Here is a 24,227-nt window from a genome sequence, read left to right on the forward strand (position 1 = left end):
TGATATTAAAATGTTTATTTCTATATGAATACAATTATATTTTCAAAAAGTCCTTCCTTGGACCAGTGAGTTGAGTTGGAGGGTGAAAGTACCTGACCACCTGATTTCAATCCCCACACAATGGAAAGAGAAAACCAACTCTCATAGTTTGGCTTTTGACTGCCACATGTGTGTCAGCACATGTATGTGCTTGCACACATTCTAAGAAATAATAAAACATAAGTAATGAAAAATGCTCAGGCAAGATGTGGCCCAGTCATATGCCTAATTAGTTAAGTTTAGACTATCCTCTAATACTGGGGACATGCTTGTATCTGAGCATTGTTCTGCTTAAGAGATTGCAGAGGATAAAGGAAAGTAAAATACACACTTAAAAAAAAAATCTAATTGAGGATATTAAGGTGTACATCGTTAATGTCAAAAAACAGCACATATGTCAACCTGATGGTATACATACAAACCTGATGGTATACATACAAACCTGATGGTATACATACAAACCTGATGGTATACATACAAACCTGATGGTATACNTATACATACAAACCTGATGGTATACATACAAACCTGATGGTATACATACAAACCTGATGGTATACATACAAACCTGATGGTATACATACAAACCTCATCACACACAGCACAGTATCCCAGCCTCTTCTTACTCGTCTTTCTTCGGGTCTCTTAATCTTTCCACAGACTCCACTGTCCCATTCAAAATTACTTCCTCCATCTCTACGTGGATGGATAGTGCTTCACTGCTCTTAGGCTGCACAATCAATGAGTATTCCTGGTATCACGGCCTGCAAGGCAGGGCTCTCTGAGGCAGATGTCCACCAGACATGCGTGACCCACTGACCTGCTCCAGACTCGTTTTCAGCACCGCTGGTTCGTCCCTTTTCTTCTGTGCATCAGTTTTCCTCTTCCCCACTTCGGAATCCTCCTGCAGTAGCTTGTGTATCTGATCATCACAATCTTTTTCTTCCTGTAACTTCTCCCCTCTCAGCTGAAAAATACAAACCACACAGAGACTGTAGAGTTTTAGGCATTCCTAGACTTAAAAACATCTTTACAGACCAGATCAAGCGGCAGTCTCCAGGGTGACTCTCTTATTAGGCGCAGCCACCCTGATTGCTAAGTCAATCTGCTTTTACTTGGCCCTAGCTCAGTGGTGCTCAGCTTTCCTACTGTTGCGACCCTTTAATGCAGTTCCTCACGTTGTGGTGACCCCCAATCATAACATTATTTCATTGCTACTTCGTAACTGTAAATTTGCTATTCTTATGAATGGTAATGTAAATCCGATATGCAGGCTATCTGATATGTGACCCCTGTAAAAGAGTCATTCAAGCCCCAAACTGTGTTGGGAACCACAGGTTGAGAGCCACTGCTCAAGGGAAACATTTACTTCCCAGCACAGGATCAAACTGTAGTGTATTCTTAAGCAACATAAAACCATAAAAGCTAGCTATATAGCTAGATTTATTCACATAAAAAAATAAAACTTAAACCTAAAAATTCTTACTGCTGAAGTTACATATAACTGTATGGGGCCAAGAGCAGAAGCAGCCACAAAGCATGTGATGAGCTGGCTGGGTCTATTAGCAACAGCAATGACTCCTCCCAGGTCCTGCATGTTATGTTCATATCCTATGGTCACAGGTTAAGTCAACAAATACACAAGGCCTACATAGAAATCCACAGCACAGATATGTATCTCCTCATTTGGGAAAGGTGGTGTTGCATTATGCAACTAGCAGAGGACTTTTAATAAAAAACTGAATGATGGCAAGTGGTTAACCACTTATGTAACTCAAAATAGGGGCCTCTGCATCCTACTCTAAGGAAACCATGATTGTGAGTATTCTAAATGGTCGACAGAGGATCCTGCTGTGCTCTTACCGAGTATCAAGCAATTCTTCCTAGTTTCATTTTTTACTGCTCAAAGTTTTAATAAATTTAAATGAAATAATATATATCCCAACTACCGAGAAGCTATTTACAGTTTCCATTTCTTGTAAAAAGATAAAGCTAAGAGGTCTGCCTACACTTGGAATAGACAGAAGACAGCCAAGGGGGGTAGCCGCTACTACGATGACCAAGTGCGTGATGGAGAGATGGAGTGTCTTGTGCACTATGAAGAGAGGCAGAACTGGAGATGCCACAGCAATGAGGAACAGCCTGACATTAGCCTGAGGTGCGTGGTGAGGTCTGGACCTGTGCCGCTGAGTGCTCTGTTGGCGGTGCTCTGTGTCAATGTCTGTGGCCCATGTTACCACCAAAGGCCATGTGGAAGCTGCTGCCTGAGGCCATGCTGATGTCCAAGGGGTGAGCTGAGTTGACCCCACCTCTGGCACATAGGAGAGCTGGCTCCACCCCTCACCTGGGCAACACAGGAGAGCTGACAAGCTGATCAGCTCAGTACCACTTAGGCCTAGATCTAGGGCTTTGAGCTGGCCCACTCATCTGTGAGCTACTAGAGTGTACGAAGGGCCCAGTTCTGCAGAACCAAAGCTGCAGGACCTCCATGACACAGGGCAGCAACAGGATATCTGCGAGGAGTCCCAGTGAGGATCCAGTCTTGACTGCGGAACAGAAGTCAGAGTCCTTGAGCCAGACCAGTGACTCACTGAAGTGAGCACTGGAAGGAAAGTTGGATCCTATGTGACACACTGCGAGTGACGCACTGTGACACACTGCGAGTGACGCACTGTGATAAGCTGCAGCTTCACAGTGAGCGTTTTGTGGTGGTGGTGTTTTGGGTTTTTTGTTTTTGTTTCCTTTTGGTTGAGAGGTTGCAAGGATGGAAGGCAGATATGGAGGGCTGGGAGATGAGTGGGATTGGAGTGCATGATGTAAAATCCACAAAGAATTAGTTAAGTTTTAAAGAGATGACATTAAAGAAACAAGACTACTTTAGGGGGAGGTGTGGTCTGTTTTTAATTAATTAGTTAGTGAATTCTTTCCTTGTATATACATGTGCATAAATGACTGGGTGCAGCCATGGTGCATGCGCTTGAGGACAACTTCGGGAGCTTGTCTTTCCTTCTGTAGGGGTTCCAGGGGTCCAACTCAGATGGTCAGGCAGGGCGGCAGCTGCCTTAACAAACTGAGTCATCTCACTAACAAAAGGTCTCACTGCGTAGCACAGGCTAGCCTTGAGCTCAGGGTGTTCCTCCCTTGGCTTCCCACATGCTGGCCTTACAGCCTTGTACCTTCACACTTAGTTAAAAATCATACTTCTGACAGGAGGTTGTCTCTAGATTTAAATAATAATAACAACAACAACCCATAGCAACAAAAACAAAACAACAGAGCCTGGCTTTATTCTTCCCATTTCTATAGGTCTGACTGCTGTAGCCTGACCTAGTCTCGAAGTCACCGAACCTACTTCAAGTAGTTATATGTAAGCAGGAAACACCACGTACCCTGCAGTGAAGTGGACTTCCAGCTCCACCCAACTCAAATGAGACCCTACAGGAAGAAGAGCAAATCCACAGGCAGGAAACAAGACAGAAGTCAGTGCTCACAGTCCATCTCAGAGACTCTTGTTTAGAGACTAACCACAGACAACACACAGATGGGCATTGCATTTTTCATGGGATACAGAGGAAAAACGAGATCAGGCTTTAGCATCACAGTAATTACATTTGCTAACCGTGTGCCAGGCACTGAGCTAACAAACTCGGCCTCTGTGCCCATTACATCTCTACCCCTGCCCATGTTTGGCTCACACCCAAGGCTGCAGGAGAGGATCACCCCACAGGATTTACCCTGCTCAAACCTTCATTTGCATGTGTGGCTGTACACTGGTGTTGAAGCGGTGAGCACAAGAGGCCCCTGAGTTCAAGGAAGCCCTCTAGTAAACTAGCTGTACTTACGAAGTGTCTATGAGAACCCCAACCTCCACCTGTGCCTGGACCAACATCTCACTCAAAAGTAACTATAGTCTTGGTTTCTAACACTTTAAAATAACAAAATCATTTTATCTTCTCGAGGCTCAGGGGATCATCCCTTTAGAGCCTGAGCTAGCCTTGAACTTCCCAGCCTGCTGCCTCAGTTTCTCAAATGCTGGGAGAATAGGCATGTGCCACTGTATCCGGCCTAGCTTTGACTTTTACGTACATAGAGTACTCTGTTTTTTGACTGCCATCCTTCTTTCACCATTCCAGGAAACTTAGCTGTGTGCAATTTCTCATTTTGTTCTTTGTATTCTATTGCTTGATTTTAAAACAATCTGACCATCTATTATTCATAGATACCTGGAGACACTCTAGCCTGTGGCTATTTAAAAATAAGCTGGTATTCTTGACGACTTACCTAGGGATATGCATACCACAGAAGAGTCTGGAAGAACCTGTGAGTCATCCGATGTGGGCATGCGGCCAGCTTCTCAAACTCACTGTACAGACTACACTCCCACCTGCAGCCCCTCCTGCCAGGAGGACAACAGTCGCTCCCAGATTCTCCCCCACTCAGAGCTCTATCTATTTTTGCCATCCTGTGGGCTGGCACTGCATTAGGACTCTGAGAGCCAGGCCCGCAGAGCACTTCCCGAAGCTCGTTACTCGCGCATCCTCTTTCTGGCGTGGTTAGCCACGTCACATCTTTGCCCTTCTAATAAGAGTTACTTATAGTCTTTGGAGATGAGGACTGTCAGGATAAAATATACACATACATGTGTCTGCATATATTTCTCTGTGTTACAGCTTACATATGTCCATTAAAAGTCCATGTGTTCAAAATGTAACCCTCATATTTGCATGGTGGTGGTATTTGGAGGCAGGGCTCTGAGTGATTAGAATTCTATGTTCATATTCTTTCTAACATCTTGGAGCTGTTCAGCCAAGGGAGAGGATGTGAGGTATTGTCTCTGTGGTTTTAATTAGTATTTCTCTTATGGCTAATTACGCTGTCTTCATGTCCTTAATAGGCTATGTTCTTTTGTGAAATGACTGTTCAAACCTTTTGCTCTTTTATAATTTTATTTACTTATTACCTTATTAGCAAGTACATATATACACATTCTGGATACAAGTTCATTGTTACATACACATTTTGAGAATATTTTCTGCTAATCTTTGCTTTGCCTTTTTATGTCTTAAATGACAGATTTAAAGAGCAAAGTTTGTGGGGTTTGTTTGTTTGTTTTTTGGTTTTTTTTTTTTTTTTTTTTTGAGACAGGGTTTCTTGGTATGGCCCTGGCTGTCCTGGAACTCACTTTGTAGACCAGGCTGGCCTTGAACTCAGGAANTTGGTATGGCCCTGGCTGTCCTGGAACTCACTTTGTAGACCAGGCTGGCCTTGAACTCAGGAATCTGCCTGCCTCTGCCTCCCGAGTGCTGGGATTAAAGGTGTGCGCCACATGCCTGGCGTTTGTTTTAACGTTTTGACACTATCGATGTATTGGTTGTCTCAGTTAGGGTTACTATTGCCGAGATGAAGCACCGTGAGCAAAAGCCCCTTGTGGAGGAGAGGGTTTACTTCCCTCGCAGTTCCACACAACAGTTCAACGTGAGGAGCAGCACAAGCAGGAGCCCAAGCAGGGTGGGAACCTGAAGGCAGGAGCTGATGCAGCGGCCATGGGTGCTGCTTACTGGATCACTCACTCATCACTGCTTGCTCAGCCTGCTTTCTTACAGAACCCAGGACCACAGCCCAGGGATAGAAATACCCACCGTGGGCTACACCCTTCCCCCATCAATTATTAATTAAGAAAATCCCCATGGGCTTGCCTACAATCTTATGGAGGTATTTTCTCAATTGCATCCTGTCTGATGATTTTATCCATATAACTGAGTTTGTTATTACATACTGATATTTTTCATCTATTAGAAAGTTGGAAACATTGTTATCCTTTCTATAAACCCCCTGGCTGTCTGGTCTAAGATCAAGACATTACTGTTTCCTTCTTGCACTTTAGTTTTTACACTTTTTGTTTGTTTATTTTGTTTTCTTTGAAACAGACTTTCACTATGTATCTCTGGCTATCCTGGAGCTCACTGTCCCCCAAAACAAAAACCAAAAACAAAAATTTGAAACCTGGCAAAAAAAAAAAAACCATTTGAACAGATATAACATCTAATGTAACATCCAGAAGATAAGAAACGTGAGAAAAGATTCTCAGCATCATAGTCTGGGGGAGACGGTCTACCCGGGCTGCGAAGCACTAGCTCTTCACTTCTAACTACAACTTTTCAGTCTTCCATTTCCTACCCAAGCAAAAACTGAGAGGGTCACTATGTGCTCATTTTTTTAATACTAATAAGAATAATTGATAATTATATATGAATTTACATGTGCCAGCAGTATTTCACAATAAGGGTAAGCTAGGGAATACGGTATTCATTTTAATGACCAGGAAACTAAGACATACAAAAATTATGTAGTTTGCCTAAACTCACACATTAGTAAGTTGCAAAAGTAGGATTTCAAGTTGGGCAGTTGGCAATGCAATATTGCCTCTTGGTTTAGATTAGTATTAACTGTAGAATGCATATTACTTGATAAACATCTGCATTTTTAAAAGCCTAAGATAAACAAGTAGAATTTTAATTATAAAAAAGAGTTAAGTGAGCCAGGCATGGTGGTGCCCACTTTCAATCCCAGCATTCAGACCCAGAGGCAGGCAGAGCTCCTGAGTGTAAGGCCTGCCAGGTCTAGAGAATAAGTTCCAGGACAGCCACAGATATACAGAAAGACCCTGGTTTTTTTGGCTTTTTGGTTTTTTTTTTTAAAGTGAAAATTTTGAATTTATTTAAAAAATAGTTTTGGTTTGGTGTTTTTGTTTGTTTGTTTGGTTGCTTGTTGGTTGTTGATTGGTTGTTAGGTTCTTGAGACAAGGTTTCCCTATGTGTAGCCTTGTCTGTCCTTTAACTCTCTCTGTAGACCATGCTGGAAAAGGGCCATAAACTGGGCAGTGGTAGTGCCTAGCACTTGGGAAGCAGAGGCAGGCAGACCTCTGAGTTTGAGGCCAGCCTGGTCTACAAAGTGAGTTCCAGGACAGTTGAAAGTACAGAACAGAGGAACCCTGTTCTGAAATGTCCCCCACAGAAGGGCTACAAAGATGGCTCAGCCCTTGTTGCTTTCCTAAAAGGACCCTGGTTCAGTTCCCACATCACGTGGCTCATTACTGTATATAATGCCAGCTCCAGGGCACCAACTTCCTTTCTGGCTTCCATGGGCACCCACACACATACGGCAGATACACAAATACATACACACACACACACACATAAATAAAAATAACTCTTTAAAAAAGTAATAAAAGATAAAAATAAATTTTTGTAGAATATTTTTAAACTCATTTTAAAAAGTTATTTCTGGCTATTATAAATAAGACTGCTATGAACATAGTGGAGCATGTGTCCTTATTACATGTTGGAGCATCTTCTGGGTATATGCCCAGGAGAGGTATTGCTGGATCTTCTGGTAGAACTATGTCCAATTTTCTGAGGAACCATCAAACTGATTTCCAGAGTGGTTGTATCAGCTTGCAATCCCACCAGCAATGAGTGTTCCTCTTTCTCCACACCCTCGCCAGCATCTGCTGTCCCCTGAGTTTTTCATCTTAGGCATTCTGACTGGTGTGAGGAGGAACCTCAGGGTTGTCTTGATTTGCATCTCCCTGATGATTAAGGATGTTGAACATTTTTTTAGGTGCTTTTCAGGCATTCGGTATTCTTCAGTTGAGAATTCTTTGTTTAGCTCTGTACCCCATTTCTTAATAGGGTTATTTGGTTTTCTCGAGTCCAACTTATTCCTAATATCCAGAAGCTGGAAAGAACCCAGGTGTTCCTCAACAGAGGAATGGCTACAGAAAATGTGGTACATTTATACAATGGAGTACTGTGCAGTTATTAAAAACAATGAATTTATGAAATTCTTAGATAAATGGATGGATCTGGAGGATATCATCTTGAGGTAACCCAATCACAAAAGAACACACATGATATGCACTCACTGATAAATGGATATTAGCCCAGAAGCTCAGAATACCCGATACAATTTGCAAAACACATGAAACTCAAGAAGAAGGAAGACCAAAGTGTGGATACTTCGATCCTTCTTAGAAGGGGGAACAAAATACCCATGGAAGGAATTACAGAGACAAAGTGTGGAGCAGAGACTGAAGGAAGGACCATCTGGAGACTGCCCCATCTGGGGACCAATCCCATAAACAACCACCAAACCCAGACACTACTGTGGATGCCAACAAGAGCTTGTTGACATGAGCTTGATATAGCTGTCTCCTGAGGGGCTCTGCCAGTGCCTGACAAATACAGAAGTGGATGCTCACAGCCATCCATTGGACGGAGCACAGGGTCCCCAGTGAAGGAGCTAGAGAAAGGACCCAAGGAGTTGAAGGTGTGTGCAGCCCCCTAGGAGGAACAATAATATGAACTAACCATTACCCCCAGAGCTCCCTGGAACTAAACCATCAATCAAAGAAAACACATGGTGGGGCTCATGGCTCTAGTTGCATATGTAACAGAGGATGGCCTAGTTGGACTTCAATGGGAGGAGAGGCCCTTGGTCTTAGGAAGGTTCTATGCCCCAGTACAGGGGACTGCCAAGGCCAGGAAGGGGGAGTGGGTGGGTTGGGGAGCAGGGCAAGGGGGGAGGGGATAGGGGATTTTCAGAGAGGAAACTAGGAAAGGGGATAACATTTGAAATGTAAATAAAGAAAATATCTAATAAAAAAAGTTATTTCTGACTTTTGGTCTTGACATTCAGGACAACACTGGCACTAACTGAAAATGTTGGAGGGGCAATGACAGTTCAGTGGTAGAGCGCTTGCCACCATCAGAGTGGCAAGAAGTCGAACATTGTTTGCTTTAAACCTTTATTTTCATGTGTATGAGTGTTTTACATGTGTGTGTGTGTGTGTGTGTGTGTATGTATGTATGTATTTGTACCATCTGAGTGCGGTGCTGGCAGAGGCCAGAAGGGGCACTGGATTCCCTGGAGTTACAGAAGGTTGTGAGCTGCCATACGGGGGCTGGGAATTGAACCTGGTTCTCTTTAAGAACTATCTATATACAGTATCTACACTATCTATAGTAAACACAGTTTGGTTTTGGTTTTACAAAATACTCAACCCTGGTCAGCATTTTCTCACTGTGTAGTATGAACTGGCCTCCAACTTGAGATCTATCTCAGTCACTCAAATCCTGGGATTACAGGCAAGCACAACTGTGGCCAGCTGCTGTAAACAACATTTAAACATGATTACTAGGTGTCCTGACTACTGCTGATTTCCCGTCTTTAATCCTTTTTCATAACCTGGTTTTTTAAAAATGGTTTTCACCAGACGGAAGAAATGGTTCAGCAGTTAAGAGTGCTGGCTGCTCTTTCAGAGGGCCCAGGTTATAGCCAACACCTCTGTTACTTCAGTCCCAGAATGATCTGACAGGCTCTTCTGGCCTCTTTTGGCACCAACATGTAACTGGTAAACACAGATATATTCATGCACATAACAATAATTTTTAAAATAAGTTCTAATGTTTTTCACCATTCAAAGACTTATACAACTCTGCTGCCTTTCACAAAAGGAAAAAATAAAGCTATCCTAACTTACTAAAAGCATACTTAATCAGACAGTTTAATAATGTATTTTGTTTGTACTAGGGGCTTAACAGTTACAGCTAGATGATGTCTTTATTTGCTTTGCAAGTAACCTTGAAATGATTTTATTTAAACTATTTTCTAAGCTATAAAAATAATTATAGAAGTATAATAGCTTTAAAACTATTGATCGTGTCTCATAAATATGAAAGTAGCAAGGCAAAACAGCACATTTCAGAAATACCCTTAATAAATTGTTACTCTAAATTTGATCTCACTCTGAATTTATGTATGTTATTTTCTCCAAAAAGTACATTACTTCAAAGAGGAGACCACATCCTTATCTAACATTCTTCGAGTTTAAGCGTCTATCTTGCATTTGCCTGCTCTTAAACACATAAGGCCCTGCACCTATTTCTGCCTCTAGAGAGAGCAGGAGCACATGTCAGAAGAAACAGCTTAAACAGACATAGCAGTGTCAGGAATCTTAACATGCATCCAGTCCTATCATGAACCAAGGGCACTGTTATATAAATCACTGTTCATAAAGAAAATGCTTTAGGATTATATAACCAACAACACAATAAACAGCTGGTGAGCATCTATACTTATAAACGCTATAGGAAAATCATTTAAAAATAGGTCAACAACCTGCTTCTTCTGTGGTGACGGAACATGTTTTAAACTCTCTAGGTTGCTACAAGTGTTCTGTAACATAAGTAAACAAACAGAAAATAAATAAGAGAAAGGCTAGTTCAAATCAAGGTAAAATGTGTTTATAGCCAAGTAGATTAAGTGAAATGTTCAAGTTTCAGTAAAATAGGTTCTATTTTATAGTTCAAAGCAGAACGATAATGAGAGGATTTTAAAATATAGCTTCAGAGACCAGAGTTAGCTCAACAGTTAAGAGCACTTGTTCTTGCAGAAGACCCAGTTCAGTTCCCAGAACCCACGCATGTCAAGGGCTCACAGCTGCCGGTAACACTGTCCCCGGAGCTAGGATGCCTCTCAAGCCTGGTCTTTGAAGCACCTACATTCACACGCACACACCCACACACAGGCACAAATACATAGCTTTTTTATATAACACACATACCCAGAGGAGGAGAGGGAGTAAGGGAAGGGAAGGAAGCAGAAGGAAGGGGAGGGAGAGAGGAGGGGAGGGGAGGAGAGAAAGGGTTCTGGAGTCGCTTTCCCTCTATGCCTGCCTCTGCCTCTCCCTACTTAGACCACCACGCCCTAGCTCTTCAGCTTTACCCCTAGCTCTTCAGCTTTAACCTTAGCGTCTGCAATCCTTTCTTGACACCAAAACTGACAGCTCATTTTTTTTTTTTACTGCTCTTTTTAAATAAACCTAGATGCGACCCAAAGCCACAGGTAGCTGGGCACAGAGCCACATATCTATAATTTCACCTTCTCGGGAGGCGGAAGACTTGGATTTCAAAACCAAAACAACAACATGCAGCTCTAATAACGGCTTTGGACACGTCTTTGAATTTACTGTATCCTCTCTACCAAACTTGTAGCAAAACTGTGGTTTAATTAACATTGCTTACGCAAAAAGTATCCTAATTAGCCTTATTTCCATTTTATGAGGCAGACACTGCAAGCTCCCAGCCAGTAACCAGGCTCTCTTTCTTACTAAGGAGATCCTCTTTGTACACAGGAAACCAGCGCACCTGCTAAAATGCAGTATTTGTCAGGCTCTCTACCAGGAGGGGTCTGTGACATCAGAATTTAAAATTCTGGTGAATACCCCCGTAACTCATACCAGGTGCTCAATAACCACGTGTGTAATAAAAACATATCATCGATTTTACACTGTATGTGTGTGTGCGCGCACGCGTGCACGTACCTAGATGGAAGAAATGAGCTGCTGTGGTGTCTACCCAGCCTCACTACGTGCCTCACTTGTAGAAAAATGAGCAAGCACCTGCCCTTCTGTCACCACAGGCCTTTGCCTGTTATCACAGGGTCACCTGCAGCCGTACCCTTTCCACCAGGAGTGACTGTCCCTCCACGCTCTCAGCTGCTTCTTCCAGGCATTTATCTCCATGAGAAAAGCATCACTACAGCTCGCCTCTATCCTAGACCAACGCCTGATTCTGATAAGTAGGGCATTTACCTTTATAAAGTCAATGCCCACATGCAGAATTATCACCTGATCGTTTATAAACCTGAGAGAGCAGTGGTGTAGGAGTGGACCAGGGATGCTTGTCTGACATCAAAAGTCTACAGGCCAGTCTCAGACAATTAGTTTGAAATTAGAGAAAATAAAAGTAACAGTTATGGGCTGGAGCTGGACCTCATTGGCAGAGTATAGCCACCATGCCCGAGGTTCAATCTCCAATAATTGAATAAAACAAAAAAGAGATTATGATAACATACTTAAAAGCTTTTTCAGTAGTATATATTTTATAATTAAGAGATTATTCAAAATGTCCTATGTCCTCCATACAATGCTCCTGGAGTACTTACTAAAGTAAAACGCATACAAATAACAGCAGCTACAGTAACTGGAGTGTTTGGGAGGGAAAGTTACACAAGCAATTATTAGCAAGGGCTGTCTGAGTGTGGAACACAGCTTTCTTGATTGTGTGATAGCCCCTAAAAGCCACACTTCACCTGCGACAAGGCAGCTCAAAGGTTCTTAGCTACATTTACTTCTAGTGTAGCTTTAAGTCTATCTAGACTGTTATAAAATAGTATGAAGAAAGACAGGCTATGAGTCATAAATTTTTAAAGACCCAAAGAATTAAAGATAAGCATTCCTGAATGCCAATATTTCAATTAACTGTAAGAAACTAAGCGCCATGCTAACACGTACCTTTCTCAGGCATCCATATTCCTCACTGAGTTCTCCGGGCTTGCTTAACTTGATTGGCGTTCTGAATATAAACTCTGGAAGAAAGGGAAAATACTTTTTAATTTAGTTTTGTAGGAAGGGATCTTTACAGTGTCCAACCGCTGACAGCCATGTTACAACCTGCATAAAAAACTATGGTTATCTTTTTTTTTTTTTTTTAAACAGTGTTCCATCATGTAGCCCAGGCTATACTGGAACTCACTATTGTAGACCAGGGTGACTTTAAACACAAAGAGATCTACCTGCCTCTGCCTTCCAAGAGCTAGAATTAAAGACATGTGCTTTCACGCCTGCTTATGGTTATCTTAATTTGAATACTCATTTAATCAATACTTACTAAAGGTTATAAATCAGGACTATACTAAGCTCTAGAATATAAACAAATACAATCCTTGTGCCATGGAATTACAACCGTGTAGAAGAGCAGAAAAGAAGGAAACAAGTGAGAATATATTCTGAGCAGTGGTAGTAAGTGCTATCAGAAGGAAATTAATGTAGGGTGTAAAGAAAAGTCTGTTTTATCCAGAGTGGTCAGGAAAGGGTTCATTGATGAACATGCCAAAAAAACACAAAGAAAATTGCATTTAAGCCCTATGTCACACATCACATGCATGCACACACGCGTGCAAGTGTGCGCGCGCACACACACACACACACACACACGCAAATATGTTTTATATTTTTCAGTATGTAAACTACTTTCTTTAGCCCTCCAAGACCTTAGTGGCTCTCATGAGCCTACCAAAGAAAGCAATTGCTTCCTTCAAGGGCTCCATTAATTGGTCATCTTCAAAATCACTACATTGCTCAACCCCTGACTAATTAACCACAAAACAGGAACCATGTACATTACAATTTGATTTCTCATCTAAACTTCTATCTTCTCTCTTTCTATCCTCTATTTGTTAATCAAAGACTGAAGTCTATAAGGCACATAAAGTACATGGATATTATGCAAATGGACAATAAAAATAAGAACTTAGAACAGGAGTAGGTAAGTCTTATAAAAACCAAAAAGCCATGCATGTTGATACTATCCTGTAATCCCTGTACTCAGGAGCCAAAAGCAGAATTGTCATAAATTCATTAATAGCCCAGACTACAGAGCAAGAACCTATGTTTAAAAAGGGTGGAGGGGTACACACCTTATTTCTGTAAATATGACAATAGTTTATATCCTCATGATATTTAGTGCTCTAACTATGGTAACAATTTTACAATTTATTGGTAACTTTAACCTCCCAGTGTTGGCTTTATAAAAACTAAGGTCCTCAAAAGCCTTTTGTTCTTTTTCAGTTGTCTCAAATGTTTTCAAAAGACAGTATACTGGAGAATAAAGGAGAAACTAAAGAAGTGAACCTGATAGAGATTCAGAAACAGGGACTCCAAGTTCTCCCATGCACTAAGAAGACACTCCACGCTCAGTTTGGAAAGCAATCTATCACCTTCACCCACTTCAAGTCCTGATACTATAAAGTCTTTCTTCGTTAACACCAGCTGCCATTTCCAAGTTGAGCTTTCTAGCTATACAACTGCCAACTGTTATCCAATATTTTTTCTCATTAAATTCCTTTTTTAATTAAATTCACAAGTGTAGATTTCTGCTTTTTATTACTTTAGCTGTTTGTATTTTTTCATAAAGTAATCTGAAATAAACAGTATACCAGGAGCTGATAAAAGCAAAAGGAAGAAAAAGAGAAAGATTTAAAAGAAGAACGCAAATGGGGTTGCACACTGGGCTTCCGTCTACAGTCACTGTTAATACTACAACAACTAACATTATATATTGTGTTCCTCTGCATGGCTGCTTGTTGTCCACAGGCCAAACTGCTGGCACTGGATGTTGAGCTGAAGACAAGTGGTTTAACAGACAATAAACCCACCTTCCTAAGCCAGCACTGGGTGACAGACCCTCCAGCTCAACTCCTGCCATCTGCTCAGCACAGTGCTGGCAACAATGGCATTCCTATAGAGATTTCAGGAGGAACACCAGGACTTCCCACATGGCTAAGAGCAGTTTACATCTCCTCTAGAGGAGATCTGGTCCCTGTATTGACTACATAAGCCCATCTTCCTGGTTTGTTAAAGCTCTCTGTGTAAGTGAAGAACATTACTTCTCCTTTCTATCACGGTTGTGGATTCTTCTTCCAGTGGATATTCTTTTAGAACACATTACTCGAATTCTTCTTCTTCTTTTTAAAGACAGGCTCTTCTCCTGGAACTCCAAGGTCCACCTACCTCAGCCTCCCACGAGCTGGGCTTAGGGTTAAAGGCACGTGCACTTCAATTCATATTTCGAAGACTTTGGGACCAAGACATAATCAATTCTATCATAGTTCCTTCTGGTACAAACTATAACAATCTTCTCAGATGCACTTTTTAAATTTCTAAGTATTTTGAGGAGCAACATAAGGAACATAATCTTATGCAGGCTTATAAATAAGACTACTATCCAACACAAGGGAATAAAAATACTTCAGTGGTAGCTGGGTAGAAATAGCAACTTGTTTACCATTAGGAAATTTTCTCTGTTTAAAACAGTTCTTGCTGGTTATTTAGTATACAATGAATTCTATTATTTTATATAACTAATATATACTAATTTCAAAAATAAATAAACTTTTCAAGTCTCAAGAGTATAATATCTTCATCTTGTAAATAATCTAAAATTTAAAACTTGATCCCAGACAAGCATAAGAGCCTCGGATAAGAAAGGTTCAATACCCTGGTCTATAAAATCAGAATAACAGCAAATATAATTCTAATTAATGATATCATTAACTATAGGCTTAAGAATCAAACGAGGATAATGAGAGTGAAAACAATTTGTAAATAATTTCAAACAGAGCAACATATAGCACAATTTATTAAACATAAAATTATATTATAGCATATTATATTAGTGGTATAATGCTCCTTAAATTATAATTTGTTTTTATTTACAAGTTAAACTTGTAAGAAACACAGATCTAGCTGTTTTTATATGTACATTTGCACAAAAAGCTAAATTTGCTCTGAAACATTCATTAAGAAATTCACACAGGGCTGGTGAGATGGTTCAGCAGGTAAGAGCACTGACAGCTCTTCCAAAAGTCCTGAGTTCAAATCCCAGCAACCACATGGTGGCTCACAACCACTCATTATGAGATCTGATGCCCTCTTCTGGTGCATCAGAAGACGGCTACAGTGTACTTATTTATAGTAATAAATAAATCTTTGAGTCAGAGCCAGCAGGGCCGACCGGAGAGAGCGAGGTCCAACAAAATTTCACTTCCCAATAGCCACATGAAGGCTCACAACCACCTGTACAGCTACTGTGAACTCATATACATAAAATAAATAAATAAATCTTTAAAAAATTCATACAAGGATAAACAGCTGGCATCACAGCCCTGCAGACGTGTAAAAGACATAATAATATCAGGTTCAGACACTTGTTCTGCCAATGAAATGAAATTATTTAGAAATGGCAAAGCCTTGCTTTGTTCCCATCTCATCTATCAAATACGAATCAAGAAACTGGCCAACCTATCTCATAGGCAATTAGACCACAATTTATTATTATTATTATCTATCCTATATCTTACTCTGCCTCTGACTTTGAAATCAAAAGACAAGAGTAGGGTGTTATCGTATATTGACTAACATTAGGACTGAGATAAATCATCTGAGTATTGGGTTAGAATAATGGGTTGTTTTCTATGTGTCTTAGTCAGGGTTTTATTCCTGCACAAACATCATGACCAAGAAGCAAGTTGGGGAGGAAAGGGTCTATTCAGCTTACACTTCTACATTGCTGTTCATCACCAAAGAAAGACAGGACTGGAACTCAAGCAGGTCAGGAAGCAGGAGCTGATGCAGAGGCCATGAAGGGATGTTCCTTACTGGCTTGCTTCCCATGGCTTGCTCAGTCTGCTTTCTTATAGAACCCAAGACTACTAGCCCAGAGATGGCACCACCCACAAGGGGCCTTTCCCCCTTGATCACTAATTGAGAAAATGCCTTACAGTTGGATCTCATGGAGGCATTTCCTCACCTGAAGCTCCTTTCTCTGTGATAACTCCAGCTGTGTCAAGTTGACACAAAACCAGCCAGTGCATCTGTGATCCTTTGCTGAGACACACTCTGTCCACATCCCCCAGAACATTTTTTACTTACCCTAGACTCTTTCTCTCTAAATCTTTTCTGATTCTAGGCCACAAAACCCGTCCTTATTTGAGTGATGTCAATTGTGCCTTACAGTGGCCTAATTGACTTCTAAGTTATCTTAGGGCCAGGGCAATCCTGATGCCCACAGTCATTATGTTTACTTCTGTCATTCTTTACCCTAAATCTCGGGCACTATCTGAGTCAACAGTACTCATCTATGTGAGAGAAGCCAGATGTAATTTAAAAAGAATATCAATGTAAACATGTCTTAAGCTCTATTAAACTCATGGGACTGAGTTGTTATCAGAAAACTGTTTCCAAAATCATGCTGTGCTTAATAAATATGGCTAAAATCAACCAAGTGGTGTCAGACTCTCCAAGTTAGGCCCAGCACAAGTCAGGCTGAACTGAGTCTCAGTCTTCTCTCACCTGGGTCATTTCCCTGCCATCTATAAAGCCTGTGGGGAATCCCCACAAAGGATAATGTTTTCTTAAAAAACTAATCTACCTCACAGGGAAGCACACCGTAACTGCAAGCAGTGTTAGTGTCAGCAGCCAACGAGCAATCCTTACAATAGGCCTCCTGTGTGGCATGTACCTGCAACCCTAGTCTCAGGAAACTGAAAGAAAAGGATCTTTGTAAATTCCAACCCACCCCAGATACATAGCCTAGACTCAGCCTGGGCTATGCAGTAGGATGCTATCTCAAAAATATAAAATAAAATCTTTACAATAAGACATGTAACAGTTAATGAGCTCACAATATATACTAAATATCACATACATACAAACCACACACTGCGAAAAAGAGATATGGTCCATCTGTCATTATGAAGGATTGCCCTATCAACTTAGCCTTTCGCTGATCCCTTCAACTAGGATTTAAGGTAGGGCTCCTATCTTCCATGACTTACCAGTACGAATGATTTACTGCACCTAACTGATTCTAGAACTACCTGCTTCTCTGCTATGAATATGAAATCTTGGTACATGCTCAGCAGAAAGTGTATGTGATCAACTGTAGGCACTTAGTCTCCAGCAAGGTTCTCTGGTTGACAACACGCACACAGTGCTCTTCTTTCTTTGCTGGGGGAGTAATACACATCTTGCATGCCTCCACTCAGGGAAAACTCTGGAAGCCTGAACCTAACTTCCTCCAGACTTTGTTCCACAAAATGTTTCCTCAGTATTATTTTTTATTTTGCTCAGTATTATTTCACTGTCCTAGATCACAGCTATGAGTTCAACTATCTGCTGAGTCCTGTAAGGGTTCCTGTTGAGTGTGGGTGGTGACTGGGTGCAGACAGACAGACACAGACACAGACAACAGACACACAGATGCACATGCACACGCGTGCACACACACACTGTGCAGCACAGGCTAACCTCAAGATCTTCCTGCCTCAGACTTCTAGATGCTGATATTACAAATATGCACTACTAAATGCCTAGCTTTAAAAAGTCTTTGTCTCAGTTTGTATCTGAGAAATGATAGCAATAAGCACATCTATAGTTGATTCAGCATCAACTTTTTTTGTTTGGTTGGTTGGTTTTGGTTTTGGTTTTGGTTTTTCGAGACAGGGCTTCTCTGTGTTGTCTTGGCTCTCCTGGAACTAACTCTGTAGACCAGGCTGGCCTTGAACTCAGAAATCCGCCTGCCTCTGCCTCCCGAGTGCTGGGATTAAAGGTGTGCGCCACCATGCCTGGCTCAGCATCAACTTTTAATTCACTCTTATTTCCTACTCTATATTCTTCTGAAGTCTGTAAAATTCCACTACAGTTCAATCTTACAGGTAAAATGCTATTTGGCTTAGCATAGTTATAACATCAAAGCCACAGCTCTGAAACTCTGTGAAGTGCGGCACTTCAATCTGCCTGGATGAGTGTGAAGAAAACGGACCAAGCAAAGGCCAGAAACGAAAGCTCCCCGTTTCAACGTCTGATCGTATGTTTATTAGCTTACAGGAGGTGGGTGTTTGCTACTGTGTGCATCGAGGTTAAAGAACAGCCTGGGCAGTCAGCACTCTTTCCTCCACAAGGGCCACGGGCATTGACCTCAAGTGGCCAGGGCTCACAGTATGCATCTTGCCTGCTGAGCCCTCTTGCTGGCCCAAAAGCTCCTCTTTCAAATCAGTCTTTCACAGCTGAATAGTGACTGTGTAGCAGACACTTAACATTATCAGTGGGTAGAACCATTTGGCTCCATGATTTGTAAGGTAGTTTGTATCTGCTGATGTGGGATTTTACTTAATTTTCCCTCACTTCCCTAACCTTCTTAGGATTATATGTCAGCTTCCTCTACCCCAAAAGAGGAACTTGAGGTTGAAATGCCAGCAACGCTATCATAAGCAGAGGAACAAGATGTCCAGGCCAACAGGAAAAGCAACACAACCCTTTCTTGTTCAGAGCAGTTAGTTTAAAGAAAAAAAAAAAATCTACTAATCCCATGGGGCCTTGTAGCTTCATTGGTTAAAAGTGCCTGCCTATCTAGGAAAACATCTACCAACTGTTCAATGATTCCCAAATGTCTTAGTAGCACAAGAACTGCTCACACTTCCCTCCCTTACAGAAAGTGCTAGACGTGGCTCTGGATGCATGAGCGCACAGAATATCCCCATTCATAGAGGAATCCAGGGCTGACAGAATTTCCTGATGCCTGCCCTCTGACTCTGTATACCAGGAAGAGAAACTCCCAAGGGACAAGGAAGGTGCCTTAAGAAGGACACACACCTGTGGTTAGTAACCTATGTACATTCTAAGAACAGAAAAACATCCTTAAAGGTCCTTCTTAAAATTGACTCTCTGGGCAGGGTGACCAGTAATTAGTTAATGAACTACCAGGCATTCTGCTACTTGCCCCAAACACCCACATTCAATGTAGACTTTTTTATTTTTATTTACTGTGCATGGATGTTCTGTTTGCACGTCTACCTGTGCACTATGCATCTGCTTGTGGAGGCCAGAAGAGGACACTGGATCCTCTGGAATGGGAATCACAGACAATCGTGAACCACCATGTGGGTGCTCAGAAGTGAACCTGAATCCTCTGTAGAGAGGCCAGTGCTCTCTTAGCCACGGAACCATCTAGTCCTTCAATGTAGTATTAGAAACAGAGAGCCCTACTCTACTCTACTGGAAGATGCTAGCTTACCAATTCCAAAGGCCAGAGTCAGCTGTCCTCTAGTCCCTGAACATGCCTGAGTGTCCCCTCTCACAAAGTTTAATTTCTTATGAAGGTAGCAGAACAAAAGAGAATTTTGGATTTCTTTTTTTCTTTATACTATCTCTAACTTCCTATTTGGTGGTAGGAATTAGTTACAGAAATCCAGATACTTAGTAGTTTTGAAAAATGTAGTCTTTGCATTAAACCAGTGCTCTAACATGCATTGCAATGCTCTAGCAATGATTTCTTCTCTGCTTTTGGGGGCGTTGAAAAAACAATCCAGCTTACTAGTTAACACCAGTTCAAGGAGAATTTTGGATTTCTTGAGTCTTAAAACCTATTATGTCTTAAATTTGAATGTGAATATTCTGACTAGCCATTTGTCCTTGTAATTTGTCATTTGTAATTTTATAATATTACAACCACATCTCAAAACTACAGACATGACATAAAACGATGATTCTTAAAGGTTGTGCGCTGTAAAGTGTTTGGTGAGTTAATTTACCACCATTCAAATGCATGGCTAAATTAATAGCGACCACGAAATGTTTAACTAGAGAGTATTGCAGTCACTTCAAACATAAGGGATAATTGTCTCTAACTACCAGAGCTGGTTCCACACCACTTATATTTCAATACAGTATAAGAGTCAGTTGTGGGGCACAGTCTCTGCCACCTCCGCAGTTTTACATCACCTCACTCCTTCCTTATAGTTTATGGCTCCTGGCTAAACCACATTCTGTCCCACATCTATGCCTGAAATGCTCTCAACCGTCCACCCTTACCAGGTTAAAATAAACCATCCTTTAAATAGGAGCCAAATATAGGCTATGCCAGGCCCATGCCTAACTCACTCATCATCATGTCTCTGTAATGTGCCTTTATCACCATTTTCCAAAGAAGGAAACTGAGGTACAGAGAGTATAATTTGCCAGTGCCCCAGTAGTGTATGAAAACCATGACTGAAACCCTGGAAATCAGATTCTGTGCTCTCACATACTAAAATACACACACACACACACACACACACACACACACCTTTAACAGACAAAGGACATAGGAAATTATTATAGCCCAGGACCTAGGGTAAAATCAAACACTACTGCCTTGCTTAGCCATCAGCAAAAAGGCTCCCTCCTGCAGCAAATGGGACCAAACACAGAGACCATGACCAGACATTATACAGAGAATAAGAGAGCCTGGAATACTCAGCCCTAAACAGCAAGGCTCCATCAAATCCCTCCCTCAGGGCTCAGGGAACCCTAAGAAGAAGAGACAGAATGAATGTAAGAGCCAGAGGGGGTGGAGGACACCAAGAAAGCAATGCCATCCAAATCAGCGTGATTAATACACACCTAACTCACAGAGACTGAGGTAGCACCCATAGGATACTGTATCTTATATGGGCAAAGACCTGTGTACAAGAATGTTCACTGCAGATCTCTCACAGCACTGAAGACTATAATCTGAATGACCTTCAAACTAAGACTAAACAAACTACGATCTAAGTGGGACACCATTTCTCTAACAGTTGCTCCTATAATGTCTGTTTTTATCCTAGCTTCCAAATTGGCCTGGTAATTTTGGGTAAGATGTCATCCACTGTGTCTAAAAAGCAGCAGCTCAGGATGACATCATCTCCCTGCTGAGGCTCGCCATGTTCCCTAACAGCAGTCAGAATGAACCTAAAGAGAACATGAACAGACTCGAAACTGCCTGCAGTTTCCAGACTGTAAACTTGACTCTGCCCTTGTGCACAACCCCATAGGGGTCCAACGAGGATCCCAGCATTCATCAGGCCTGTCTTCCTCAGGAGCTCCCGGACATTTTCTTCCTCTACCCTGAAGGAACGCTAAAGACCGCCTGTTTCTCCAAGGCTTCTGTGAGGGTCCTCAGCCTTTCTACCCTACCCACTTTAACCAGCAGATGCTCCAAGGGGCAGGAGGTGGGGTCATGCTCCTCCTCCTTACTAGGGTCCTGGCCTCTCAGGTCTGGCTGCCTGGTGCCCTGAGCTACACTTTTCTATCTCCTCGGGCCCATGAGGAGAGCACAGCTGACTCTCTGCTTCCTCCCCTCACCAAGAATCCAAATCTGAAGCTCTGGCTGCCTTGGCAACCTTACAGTGCTCTCATGTGGATATTTTTTTTTTTAAATAAGGCTCTTCTAGTTATTCTCAGCAGGAGTCTTTGTCTGCTACAATCTGTTCCACTGTACCCAGAAGAATTTAAAATCCACATACTTCATAAGCACTGTAAGTAAAACACAATTTCATGATAAAAGCACAAATGAGACCCAACTATTTTTTTCAAATTATGAGATGAAGTAATTATATGGCAAATGCAGACACAGGAATAAATCTGAAGGGAGAAGAAAGGACCAACAGGAGCTAACATAATCAAAAGGGCCAGGCTCTCTGCAAGGGGTTAGTTATGGCAGGGATCAAGAAAACATTCTAGCAAAGCCAAGAAAGCCACTCAAAAACTGTGTGAGTGCACTGTGAACTAGAGTGGGACACAAGATGCATGCGCTGGACAGCAAGGGAAGACGATGTTGAGTGGAGAAGGCTGGAAATGGCTGCTGAGGAGGCCTAAAGGCGGGACTAGACCCCAGGGGTTAGACACAAAGCAATGTATCTCTGCATCTAAAGCGCAAAGTCACATGGCGCACCTCTGAGAGTGGCAGGGGTGGGAGGGATGAAGTTGGAGCAATGATTACTGAGTGACTGTAACAACAGCGACATAGGCCCTAGAAATACACAAGGAGTAAGCAGGAATACACGAGCGTGGTACACCCTTGGGAAAACAGAAAGGAAATACACTTTAGAGAGACTAAAATGGTACCACCGAGATGGCTCAGGGGTAAAGGCACGGGTAGCCACGCCTGATGACATCAATTTGATCCCAGAAACCTACATGGTGGAAGGTGAGAAGTGACTCCCAAAAGTTGTTCTCTGATTTTACATACAGACTGTGGTACTCACAAAGGTACATGCATGTACTCACACAGGCACACACAAAATCAGTAACTATAGAAAGGGTTTTAAAGGATTAAACCCCTGACAGCAAAGACAGAAGAAAAAAAAAAAAAAGGCTTGGCTCTTATGCATACTGAGGTTCAGATGAGAAAAGACATCACAGCTATTTATGGGCACCTGAACACAGCACTGGGATAGGTACACTTAGAAAAGTTACACATGCGTATAGGAAAAATCAGCTAATATGGGGTTTGGTCCTATGCACAGCGGCCTGCATGCACAGGGGTCTTCAAGCATAGCACATCTCTGGCAGATAAAGAGGAAGTGCTGTACCTCTTGGAAACATGCGTTAAGTGTATACACAGGACACAGGAGTCACTATCAACAGTCACAAGTGACCCATGTATGTATGTGCCTATCCACCAAAAAGAAAACTGTCAAATAAAATCTCGCCATGCACCCCAGACACACGATCCTCCTGCATCAGTCTCTCTGAGTGCTGACAGGTACTGGCCACCATAACCAGCCTTCCAAAAGGAGAAAATCTAATGTTAAATTAAGCACACCCTCTGCAGCATGAAGAGAAATAAGAGAAAACCATAAATGCGTGCTAACCCAAACTAATATGATCCCCTACGCTTGGGGGTGATAAAGCTCTGAGTCAGAGCACTTACATAATACATGGGAGGCAGTGGGTCAATCGCCAGCGCCACAAAGAACATAAATAAGCTATTTATTTACTACTCTTAGGTTAGCTCCTTCTAAGAATGTGGACTAAGTGTCAATCAACTACATTAACCTGCTCACTCACTGGCTCACACAAGGAGCAGTTAGAGTAGGCAAGACCAAGAGTGCTCACCTGGGAAGAGAGAGTAGAGACAAAGTTAAGAACTGAGAGCACTGACAGCACTTGTGGCTCTCGAAGAGGACATGGGATTGATTCCCAGCACTCACAGGGCAGCTCACACTGCCATAACTCAAGTTCCAGGTGCCTGACCTCTACAGGCACTAGGTATGCACAACATACATACGTGTGAGCAAAACTCTCACATACATGAAATAAATCTTTTAAAATTTTTTTCTTAAATGCTAGTAAAATTTAGACTCAAGTATACAGACTGCCTGAATTCCTCTAATCACTATCACACTCAATTTCACAGGTTAGATTTTAAACCATCCCCTGGTAGATCATTAATCAAATCAAAACTTCACAGCTCACATGATGTTTGTAACTTCAGGTATAATAATTTAATTTCTACAAATGTATCTAGGAAATTTTTCTAGAACAGAAACACTTCTATGTCAAACTATTTTCAGGGCTCACAAGATGGCTTGGCAAAGTCGCTTGCTGGCCATCAAACCTGATGGCCTGAGGTTGACCTCCTGTGACCACGACAGAAGGGAAAGGCCAGCTGCTCAAGTTTTCCTCTTACTTCCTCAAGCATGCTGTGCTCCAACACACACACACACACACACACACTCTCTCTCTCTCTCTCTCTCTCTCTCTC

General features: G+C 41.9%; 1 protein-coding gene across 2 annotated transcripts in view; it reads right to left on the reverse strand.

The window, feature by feature from the left end:
• Positions 1-24,227, reverse strand: part of Rnf169 (ring finger protein 169) — a 59,576-nt gene that overhangs the window by 21,470 nt on the left and 13,879 nt on the right. For both annotated transcript variants that reach the window (XM_021166386.2, XM_021166387.2), the window contains exons 2-3: positions 12,395-12,468; positions 860-1,006 (exon numbers count right to left, since the gene is read on the reverse strand). In XM_021166386.2, the coding sequence (XP_021022045.2) occupies positions 860-1,006; positions 12,395-12,468 (221 nt within the window). The remainder of the gene's footprint in view (positions 1-859; positions 1,007-12,394; positions 12,469-24,227) is intronic.

The sequence above is a fragment of the Mus caroli genome, chromosome 7 (genome assembly GCF_900094665.2).
Source record: "Mus caroli chromosome 7, CAROLI_EIJ_v1.1, whole genome shotgun sequence".
Lineage (NCBI taxonomy): Eukaryota > Metazoa > Chordata > Mammalia > Rodentia > Muridae > Mus > Mus caroli.